Source organism: Mytilus galloprovincialis, chromosome 2 (genome assembly GCF_965363235.1).
Source record: "Mytilus galloprovincialis chromosome 2, xbMytGall1.hap1.1, whole genome shotgun sequence".
Taxonomy (NCBI): Eukaryota; Metazoa; Mollusca; class Bivalvia; order Mytilida; family Mytilidae; genus Mytilus; species Mytilus galloprovincialis.
The window spans coordinates 60,484,755-60,497,131 of record NC_134839.1 but is presented as its reverse complement, the minus strand read 5'-3'; the positions used below and the strand labels follow the sequence as shown (position 1 = coordinate 60,497,131).

Genomic DNA, 12,377 nt, shown 5'->3' with positions numbered 1-12,377 from the left:
CATTTTGAAAATTTCAAAGTCAAAAGTCTCATCTTTACTTGTCAGGTAACAATAATTTCAAGTTTCATTAAGTTCAAAGCATTTTGAGAATTTTTGACATTTTTCCAGTTTCCATGGCAACGGTAGCCATTTTGGAAATTCCAACTTCAAAAGTCTTATGCAGACTTGACAGTCTACAATCCTATGAAGGTTCATCAATTTTGAAGCATTTTGAAATTTTTGAAATTTTTGACATTTGTGATGGTTCCTATGGCAACAGAGACCATTCCCAAAATTTAATGGCATATACCACATTGGTACATGGGAGGGACCATACCATCAAAGTTTCGATCAATTTGACCTACCATTTTAAGAAAGTAAATGCCACTTTAAGGTTTTTGGACCATTTTGACCTGTTTTGCATTGTTTCCATGGTAACGGCAGACATTTTCGAAATTCCAACGCCAATTCCACCTCTACCTATGTTGCTCATCGTTACTGTGAAGTTTCATAAAATTTGGAGCATTTCCATATTTTGGAAATTTTTGGTGTAGTATCCATGGCAACATAGCAGTTCCAATGATTGCCAAAATCATCCCAAAGCAGTATATGCCCGGCACCTACATTGTATCAAAAGATAATGATTCTAAGTTAAAGCATTTCCAAATAATTCATCAAAACCAAAAACTGTAATTTTCCATTATTTTTCGGTTTCCATGGTGATGGCAGCCATTTTTTAGTTCCAAAGTTGCACTGCAACTGGAAAGTCAGGGTTCCTTGTTATAGTGCACCATCATTCAGATTGGTTCCTTTGGCTCTGAGAAAACTGCCGGACAAAACTAGGTGGAAGAAAAATAATAATAATAATAATAATAATAATAGTGAAAAAGAAACAGAGGAATAGCAATATGTCACCCGACATTGTCGATCGGGTGACATAATAACTAGATTTGTAATTGCTAGCAATAACGGATGGCACCCTCGTCCCCCTATTGCCAGGCGAGCGGAAGCCATTTTGAAAATTCCAAAGTCAAAGAGTGCATCTACACATGCAAGTCATCATTTTTGCAAAATTTCATTAAGTTTGAAGCATTTTGAAAATTTTGATATTTTTGCTGTTTCCATGGTTACCGCGGCCATTTTGGAAATTCCAACTTCAAAATGGAACTCTGCACATGTCAGTCACTATTCCTGTAAAGTTTCATCCAGTTTGCAGCACTTAATTTTTTTTGGAAATTTTGAACATTTGTGCTGCAACCATGGTTACAGTAGATAATTCCAAAATTCTAAAAGCGTACGTCTCATTGCCACATGTCATGTTATATATCAATACAGTTTCATTTACTTTGGTGCACTACTCTCTGAGAAAATGCTGATTTTATGCATTTTTCCATAGGGTCAATGCAAAACTGGGCCCCAGTTTCCATGACAACGGCGGCCATTTTGAACTATCCAAATATTGTCTTGACATCTTGGCATACTGGAGAACATTTTCATAAAGTTTCATCCAGCTGGATCTTATAACGAAAGAGTTAGAATTTTTGATATTTAAGCTGTTTCCATGGTAACGGCAGCCATTTTGAAAATTCCAAAGTCAAACTGGAAATCAGGAGATGCCAGTTAACATTCCTGTGGAGTTTCTTCCAGTTTGGACCACTTTGATTTTTTTCGCATTTGTGCTGTTTCCATGGAAACGGCGGCCATCTTTTACCATTCCATAGCAAGGTGCACAACTTCAAATGGGGTTCCTCATTATAGTTGAGTTCCATAAACATTGGTCTGTTCAATTCCGAGAACTCGCGCGGACAAAATGTGTGGAAGAAAAATAAAAATAACTAGAATTGCCATTGCAAGCAATAGCGGATGTCACCCTTCCCCCAATTGCCACTAAGCGGCAGCCATTTCAAAATTGTTTAACAGTGAATGCAGATATATGCATGGCAATACATCTTTCTGTAGATTTTCAGTACATTGAGAGCATTCTAAAAAATTTCACAATTCTGCTGTTTCCATGGCAACGGCAGCCATTTTGAAAATTTTCAAGTCAAAAGTCTCATCTTTACTTGCCAGTTAACAATAATATCAAGTTTCATTAAGTTCAAAGCATTTAGAGAATTTTTGACTTTTTTGCAGTTTCCATGGCAACGGTGGCCATTTTGGAAATTCCAAAGTCAAAAGTCTCATCCAGACTTGCCAGTCAACAATCCTATTAAGTTTGATCAATTTAGGAGCATTTTGAAATTTTTGAAATATTTGGTCCTGTATCCATGGTAACAGAAGAGTTCCAATGATTGTGAAAATCATTCAAAACCTGTATATAGTGGACAACTATATTGTGTAAAAATTTGATGATTTCAAGTTCTAGCATACCAAAATTATTTACCAAACCCTGAGGTTTTTAGAGCATTTTGACACTTATGCACTGTTTCCATGGTAACGGCAGACATTTTGGAAATTCCAACGCCAAATTACGCATCTACCAAAGTTGCTCATCGTTACTATGAAGTTTGAAAAAATTTGGAGCATTTTGAAATTTTTGAAATTTTTGGGGTAGTTTCCATGGCAACATAGTGGTTCCAATGATTGCCAATATCATCCAAAACCAATATATGGCTGACACCTACATTGTGATAAAATATGATGATTCTGAGTTTAAGGCGAAGTGTACGTAATTGCACGCCTCTAGCGGAATACGGGATTAAAAACGTTCGTCGTTAGTTACGCAAGTTATCTCCCTTACTCCAAGAAGAGAAACTACTTTCTGCGGTCTATAATGAATCCAACAAGCACGCCTGTGCTGTCTTAAACCTCATAGAAATTATCTAAATAACTCCAATTAGAAATAACAGCATTCTGTACGTTGTTCTGTGTGCAGCCTGACTTAAAAACACTTTTTTTTTTTTTTTTTTAGATGCGTAGGAGAAGGCATTTCGTGTTTATGATATCAACAGAAAGAAAAAACGCCTCATAACAAAATTATAAACAAATAAAAAAATAAACATGTAACAAATTTTCTTCTATTGATATCAAATTAATTAAAATGAAACCTGAATTGACCCAACAATATCGTTTTAAAAAGCCGTAGTCTTGAACGAAAAACACAGTACTCAACGTAAAGTTTTATAATAGGTTACAAATAATTAATGAAAGACGTATGAATTTAATTGTTTAATCAAAAAGACGTTGAAATGTTCGTATTTTGTGCAATTGAAAATTTAAGGACATGACTTATATTCATATAAGAAATCAGACGATACCAAGAGAATAATTTGATCACTACTGAAACTAGTGCAACACTTACAAGTCGGAAGAACAAAGACGGAAAACAAACAAAAAATAAACAAATTATGCCCCAAAAATTACTCAGTAACTTAAAAATTCTAACATTTATCTTAAAATAAGTAAAAATTATGTCATTCAACTCCCAGTTTTCAACTTTTTCTACATGTGCAGAAAATAAACAGGTGTCTTCTATTCCGTCCGCAATTTATGGGAAAACTAAATCTAAATTTAGAACCATATTGAAATTGAAAGTACACATGTAAGATAAAATATAACATGTCATTTCTTCTTTCACAAATTCCAATTTCGAAGAGATATATAGCGAAATCTGTTTTCTTTTATTGTGCCTGTGTGCATCATTCAAAATTAGAGAATGTAATTTTGAAGTATCAAGTCTCAATTCAAGATTAAGAATGAATAGAATATAGAATTACGAGGGGGGGAGGGGGTAGGACCTTTATCGGAACTCCGGGATCCGGGAATTCTATTTCCGAATTTCGGGTAGTCGGGATTTGATTTTTTTTAATTGTAATCTTTTTTATTCTTGTAACTGCAATTTAATATTTAGTGGAATGAGCGGTGAAATGTGTTCAGACTATTACATTTCCATTTTTTTTTTAAATTTAACCAAAGTTTACTGCAAGGGGTGTTTAACGACCTCGATGATTATCCATGAGGATCTCGCACTCGGTCAGCTCTAGGTTTTCACCTAGTTCATTATCATACAAGAATTGAGAAGCCAGTGGTTTACTAGTCTTATAATATGAGATTTTTAAGTTCATATAATTTACATTCAACGTTTTTTATTGAATATTTCAAGGCTTTTTGACTATCAATGTTGAACCCCCCCCCCCCTTTTCAATTGATTGGATAAAACGAATGGATTGCCGCCGCTATTTCAAACTGAAGTCCTATAAACTGACTGGTATTCGAATTTGTTAAAAGAAATAATTGGTATCTCTATTGATTCAATACCGTAATGCCGAAAATTTGTTTCCGCGAATTCCGAACAGCTAGAAATTCCCGAGTTTCAATTTGAGTAACTCGAATAATTCAAGCCCTTTCCATGTCCGATTTTCTCCCACACGAGAAATGTAGCATTCGTACATCAGCTGAAAAATACGACTGAATTATTCGGGTTACAATTTGTGTAAATCCCGAATGCACATAAAAGTAAAGGTCCAGCCCGACTTTCGGAAATGGACTGTTGTAGATTTCAGATTGATTTCCAGAAATAAAAATCATACAAAAATGTTTCACGCAAATATTCGTCTTCAGACGTGTAAAGTTATACAACGGTTACTAGCCGGTCTGGATTGTGATAAAAAGAAGCGCATGCGATGCATAAAATATATAATGTCGTGGCTCAGGGATGTGTTGAATTATAGAGATGCTTATGCGGCACAAAGATAAGATTAATTTACCCAAATGTACTAAGAATTGCCACACAACTTAAATTTACTTAAATATTGATTTGTTATCCTGTGCCAGACAGATGGCTGATATTCTGAGAAGAGACCTTGATGAAATGAAGTTTTATGAGAACAAAGATTTTGAAAACACGTCGCAGTGTTTAGATTTTAACAAAAAATAAGGCACCGAGGTCGAAAATAGTTCTAGTTCATAATGAAGAAAATGTCAACCGTTTTCTAGCTTGGCGATCTCCGCACGCACCCGAATATAATAGACAAATACAATACAATAGTACACAAAACGTAACATAAAGAACTTAAGACCGAGCAACACGAACTCCAACAAAACGGTATATATTTCATACAAGTATAGGACTATATGAAGCGTCGTAACTGTTGCGGCGACGTCAATAACGTTGTCGTTGTTTTTTGTTTTTTTTTACACTCAAGATTCAACTTTAACAGGGTATAGCTTGAAAAGTAGCACGGTTGCTAAGGACTTTCTTTGCACCAATCGATTCCTCAGACATTTTAGAATCGTCTCATAAATTTAAAAAAAAATCGATTGTCTAATATAATAGAAAATCTTGGAAATGTAACAATTCCTGCCGAATTTCACGATTTTCCCTATATATCCTTTGTAATTTTGGTGTATGATGCTGTTAACTTCAACAGCTCGTATCTCAAAAACGAAAACGGTTACCCCCTTTTTTTATTTTATTTTCCGATTTATTTTTACAAGCAGAATCTACATGTAAAATTTTAAAAACATCCATTGTGTAGTTTAATTACGTACACTTCGCCTTAAGCATCTCTAAATTATTCACAAAACCAAAAACTGGAATTTTTCACAATAGTTCCGTTTCCATGGAAACGGCAGCCATTTTTTATGGTCTTAGACCCTACTGCAACCCGAAATTTTGTGTTCCTCCTTATAGTGAATTATCATTAAGATTGGTTCCATTTTACTCCAAAAAACCTGTCGGACAAAAAAAGGTGGAAGAATAATAATAATAACAAAGAAACATAAGAAAAGCAATATGTCACCCGACATTGTCGATCGGGTGACATAACTAGAATTGCCATTGCAAGCAATAGCGGATGTCACCCTTCCCCTCATTGTCACTAAGCGGCAGCCATTTGAAAACAACTTAAGAGTGAATGCAGATCTATGAATTGCGATATATCTTTCTGTAAATTTTCAATACAATAACAGCATTGTCAAAAGTTTCCCATTTCTGCTGTTTCCATGGCAACGGCAGCCATTTTGAAAATTTCAAAGTCAAAAGTCTCATCTATACATGCCAGTAAACAATAATATTAAGTTTCATTAAGTTTGGAGCATTTTGAAAATATTTGACATTTCTGCAGTTTCCATGGCAACGGTGGCCATTTATGAAATTCCAACTTCAAAAGTCTCATGCAGACTAGACAGTCAACAAATATATTAAGTTTCATCAAGTTTGAAGCATTTTGAAGTTTTTGAAATTTTTGACATTTTGGCTGGTTTCTATGGTAACACAGACCATTCCAAATTTTTAATGGCACATACTCCATTGGTACATGGAAGGGAACATACCATCAGAGTTTCAATGAATTTGACCTACCATTTTAAGGAAGTAAATGCCACTTTTAAGGTTTTTTAAAGCGTTTTGACCATTTTTGCCTTGTTTCCATGGTAACACAAGACATTTTCAAAATTCCAACGCCAAATTGCACATCTACCAATGTTGCTCATCGTTCCTGTGAAGTTTCATTAAATTTGGAGCATTTTGATATTTTGGAAATTTTTGGTGTAGTATCCATGGCAACATAGTAGTTCCAATGAATGCCAAAAATCATCTAAAACAAGTATATAGTGGGCACCTACATTGTATCAAAATATAATAATTCTAAGTCTAAGCATCTCCAAATAATTCCCTAAAACCAAAAAGTGGAATTTTTCACACTTGTTCCGTTTCCATGGTAACGGCAGCCATTTTTAATGGTCCTATGACCTACTGCAACCCGAAATTTTGTGTTCCTCATTATAGTTGACTATCACTAAGATTGGTTCCATTGCCTTCAAAAAATCTGCCGGACAAAAATCATTGGAAGAATAAGAATAATAACTAGAATTGCCATTGCAAGCAATAGCGGATGTCACCCTTCCCCCAATTGCCACTAAGCGGCAGCCATTTCAAAATTGTTTAACAGTGAATGCAGATATATGCATGGCAATACATCTTTCTGTAGATTTTCAGTACATTGAGAGCATTCTAAAAAATTTCACAATTCTGCTGTTTCCATGGCAACGGCAGCCATTTTGAAAATTTTCAAGTCAAAAGTCTCATCTTTACTTGCCAGTTAACAATAATATCAAGTTTCATTAAGTTCAAAGCATTTAGAGAATTTTTGACTTTTTTGCAGTTTCCATGGCAACGGTGGCCATTTTGGAAATTCCAAAGTCAAAAGTCTCATCCAGACTTGCCAGTCAACAATCCTATTAAGTTTGATCAATTTAGGAGCATTTTGAAATTTTTGAAATATTTGGTCCTGTATCCATGGTAACAGAAGAGTTCCAATGATTGTGAAAATCATTCAAAACCTGTATATAGTGGACAACTATATTGTGTAAAAATTTGATGATTTCAAGTTCTAGCATACCAAAATTATTTACCAAACCCTGAGGTTTTTAGAGCATTTTGACACTTATGCACTGTTTCCATGGTAACGGCAGACATTTTGGAAATTCCAACGCCAAATTACGCATCTACCAAAGTTGCTCATCGTTACTATGAAGTTTGAAAAAATTTGGAGCATTTTGAAATTTTTGAAATTTTTGGGGTAGTTTCCATGGCAACATAGTGGTTCCAATGATTGCCAATATCATCCAAAACCAATATATGGCTGACACCTACATTGTGATAAAATATGATGATTCTGAGTTTAAGCATCTCTAAATTATTCACAAAACCAAAAACTGGAATTTTTCACAATAGTTCCGTTTCCATGGAAACGGCAGCCATTTTTTATGGTCTTAGACCCTACTGCAACCCGAAATTTTGTGTTCCTCCTTATAGTGAATTATCATTAAGATTGGTTCCATTTTACTCCAAAAAACCTGTCGGACAAAAAAAGGTGGAAGAATAATAATAATAACAAAGAAACATAAGAAAAGCAATATGTCACCCGACATTGTCGATCGGGTGACATAATAATAACAAAGAAACGGAGGAAAAGCAATATGTCACCCGACATTGTCGATCGGGTGACATAACTAGAATTGCCATTGCAAGCAATAGCGGATGTCACCCTTCCCCCTATTGCCACTAAGCGGCAGCCATTTCAAACTTGTTTAACAGTAATTGCACAAATATGCATGGCTATTCATCTTTTTGTAAATGTTCAGTATATTCAGAGCATTTTAAAGTATTTCACATTTCACATTTATACCGTTTCCATGGCAACGGCAGCCATTTTGAAAATTTCAAAGTCAAAAGTCTCATCTTAACTTGTCAGTTACCAATAATATCAAATTTCATTAAGTTAAAACCATTTTGAGAATTTTTGACATTTTTGCAATTTCCATGGCAACTGTGGCCATTTTGGAAATTCCAACTTCAAAAGTCATATCTAGACTTGACAGTTAACAATCATATCAAGTTTCATTAATTTTGAAGCATTCTGAAATTTTTGCTCCTGTATCCATGGTAACATAGTAGTTCCAATGATTATCAAAATCATTCAAAACCTGTATATAGTGGACAACTATATTGAATAAAAATTTGATGATTTTAAGTTCAAGCATACCAAAGTTATTCACCAAACCCGGAAGTTTTTGGAGCATTTTGACCTTTTTGCCTTGTTTCCATGGAAACGGCAGACATTTTGGAAATTCCAACGCCAAATTCCACATCTACCAAAGTTGCTCATCGTTATGCTAAAGTTTCAAAAAAATTGGAGCATTTCCATATTTTTGAAATTTTTGGTGTAGTTTCCATGGCAACATAGCAGTTCCAAAATGTGCCAAAATCATCCAAAACCTGTATATAGTGGGCACCTACATTGTATTAAAATCTAAAGATTTTAAGCCCCAGCATTCTCAAATAATTCAAGGAACTCCAAAATTTTATTTTTTCACCATTTTTCCGTTTCCATGGTGATGGCAGCCATTTTTTAGTTCCAATTTTGCACAGACTCTGGGGAGTCAGGGTTCCTTGTTATAGTGCACCATCATTCGGATTGGTACTTTTGGCTCTGAGAAAGCGGGCGGACAAAATTAGGTGGAAGTATAATAATAATAATACAGAAAAAGAAACAGAGGAAAAGCAATATGTCACCCGACATTGTCGATCGGGTGACATAATAAAAATAATAAGAACTGACCAAAAACAATAAGTCTCCAAACTTTGTTTGGGAGACTTAAATATGGTTACAATCTTTTATAAAGTACCGGTATTTGAATTATCAGCCAAAATTCAAAATCAATGAAGGACTGACAGATGACTAAATAACCTTTGCAGACCAGTGTCTATGAGACAAAGATATTCTCTTTTTTATTTAGGAATGCTGTATATTATGCATTTCAAATATAAATGTTTCTTATTCTTCAATTGATTACCCAGTAGAGTTTAGAAATCTTACATTATAAAAGAGAATTTCTTGCACGGTTACTGTTGGTAAATTCCTATCATTAAAAACACTTTGAACATACAACTTAAAAAAGATCAACAAAACGAATGTCAAATTCTTCAAATTTTCTGTCAAGGTTCTTAATTTTAGTTAGACATGTAAACATACTAACCAGATCTACATGAAGGACTGTCTTTATATTTTTGAGACATTGCAATTAACACCACTGCTGCTTTTTCTACTGCCAGTGCCATAGCTTCCAGTGTGGAGCCCGCTATAACAGACAAATGTATTTAACATAAGCAACAACATTACATAGAGATTAATACATGGCCTTTTCCATATCAGACTGGGTATCATCCCTCGACCCATCTGTCTCGGGCTGATATGGGTCGAGGGATGATACCCAGGCTGATATGGAAAAGGCCATGTATTAATCGCTTTATCATATACTTCCGACAATATTTTTTTGTAAATAAACTCATCATAGATACGACGACTAAATAAGACAAATAAACAAATGCAATAACTAAAACAGTCAAAAACTTTATAAAGAAGTTAAATTATGAATCAAATATACTATAATTGTCCAACAACAGCATCACTACATCCATATATATAAATGGTAACATTTCCTATAGAGACATTTTGAAACATTGAAAATTTGGAAGAGTTTTATGATCATTATTACTCCATGTTTGTTGTACTATAACAGTCTTCACGCCGAGTGACAGCCCAGGCTGGTAAAATTGCTCTCGGGCCTGTAAAAATCAGACCTACAGGCCAACAGAATCTAACTAAAATTTTTCAAAAATTGAGCTGCGGGCCTGAAGATTTAGCAGTTCAGCGTGAAGACTGCTATAAAATGATTCTTATTGTCAATGGCATTTGTTAGCAAGTACTAAACTGGGGACAAAAGTTCCCGTAAATTTTGACGTCGTCATAAAAAATATCTGACGTCACAATGGAAAAGTAAACAATCGATACCAGAAACACCGGAAGTAACTTGCACGAAAAGCACTGTTATGGGTTTTTGCACGAGACGCCCCTGATATGGGTTATCAGCCCGGGCTGATATGGGTTATCAGACCGGGTTGGAAATTATGACTTGTGTACTTCCGTTCATTACACATATGCAAAAGCTATCATATCAATGCTAAGTATATGATAAAATAAGATAGACATGTTGTAAAGTATATATGCACCTTATTACTGTGAATTTAGAAATTATTGCATGCATTTATTAATTTAGACTAAAATGCGATTTTAATTTTTGCAATATAGAGAAAAATCCTGTTTAATTCATGTAAAAAGTTTCAAAATGAGCGTTTTAATTATTGCAATTATAACCCTGTCCCATTTTTCGTAATAATACAAACATTGCAATAATTTCTGAATTTACAGTAACACTTAAATAATTTATATGATTAACAAAGGTAAATATTTGGCCGTCTGGCTTAATGTTTTCTGAATATTTTATGCATTCTTCATGACAATTGTTTTTAACTGTGATTAAAAACAGTTGAACAACAAGTATGAAAAAGAATGTTTTTTCCCCTAATATCTAGTTTGAATATCTTATATTAGTACTGACCAGTTCTGGAGGCAACTTTCAATACTTAGTCCTGCTTACCAATTTTTACATATATAGACAAAATGTTACGGAAACATAACTGAGAAATGACTTTTATTGTTAATAATATTAAATACCCTTACTCATATGCTCTACATCCATCCAAACTTTGTATCCAGCTTCTTTCAGTCTGTCCTTGACCTTTAACATCACAGATTGGCTGTCCCACTGATAACTTATCATAATATGGGGACAATCTACTTCTAGCTTACCTAAAATGATACATTAAGTAATGACAAAATCACAATACCTAATAAATTCATGCAATAATTTATGAATTTACACTATTTTCTACATTTACTTCATAATTTAATATATTTTTCAAGTTCATAGCCATTTGTCTCTGACAATTTTAGTCATGTTTGACTTATTTGTAGATCTTACTTTGCTGAACATTATTGCTGTTTACAGTTTATCTCTATCTATAATAGTATTCAAGATAATAACCAACCAGGTGCTCTGCAGGGCGCAGCTATATACGACCCCAGTGGTCGAATCCTGAACAGCTGGGGCAAATATGGTCACAATATTCAAGTTTGATACTGTCTGAATTTGGATTGTGATCAAATTATTTACATAATATGAGTTTTTGTCACAAAATAATGTGGTCAAAGATCTTACAAATCTATTGCACAATACTGTGCAATTGAATATTTCTTCTTGAAACTTTTCAAAATTTGAAATTTGAAAAAAAAAGGAATCCCTTAAAAAAATGGTAAACAAAAAATCCCACCCCCCTTTTTGAAACCCTCCATTGGAGCAATAACCCTTAAACTCAATCCTATGCTTTCTTTTGTAGTATTGAACCTTGTAGTACAATTTCAGAGAGATCCATACACTTAAACACAAGTTATCATCATGATCGATTGTTTAGAAACTAGAAACATGCTTCTTTTTGGCCCTTTTTAGGCCCCTAAATCCTACATATTTCGGGCAATTAACCCAAAACTTAATCCCAGCCTCCCCTTTTTTATATGGTACGTTGTGGTACAATTTCAGAGAGATCCATACAATTATACACAAGTTATTGTCTGGAAACTAGAAAAATGCTTGTTTTGGCCCCTTTTTGGCCCCATATCCCTGAAAATGAATCCAAACCTTCTACTTGTGGTTTTAAACATTGCGATATAATTTCAGAGCAATTGAAATACTTGTACACAAGTTATTATCCTGAAACTAGAAAAATGCTTGTTTTGGGCCCCTTTTGGGCCCCTAATTCCTAAACGGTTGGGACCATCATCCCCAAAATTAATCCCAACCTTCATTTTGTGGTATTGGACCTTCTGAAAAAATTTCATAAAGATCTATTCCCTTAAACTAAAGTTATTATCCGGAAACCAATGTGTCTTCGGACGACGACGCAGACGACGCAGACGACGACATCATACCATTATACGATCCCAAAAATTTTTTGGGGTCGTATAAAAACTGTAAAATTTCCTTAAAATTACCAATTT

General features: G+C 34.3%; 1 protein-coding gene across 1 annotated transcript in view; it reads right to left on the bottom strand.

Moving 5' to 3' along the window:
- LOC143064015 (uncharacterized) overlaps positions 1-12,377 on the bottom strand; it is a 36,573-nt gene that overhangs the window by 19,536 nt on the left and 4,660 nt on the right. Inside the window, exons 3-4 of the mRNA XM_076236509.1 lie at positions 11,004-11,132; positions 9,460-9,561 (exon numbers count right to left, since the gene is read on the bottom strand). Coding sequence (XP_076092624.1) covers positions 9,460-9,561; positions 11,004-11,132 — 231 coding nt within the window. The remainder of the gene's footprint in view (positions 1-9,459; positions 9,562-11,003; positions 11,133-12,377) is intronic.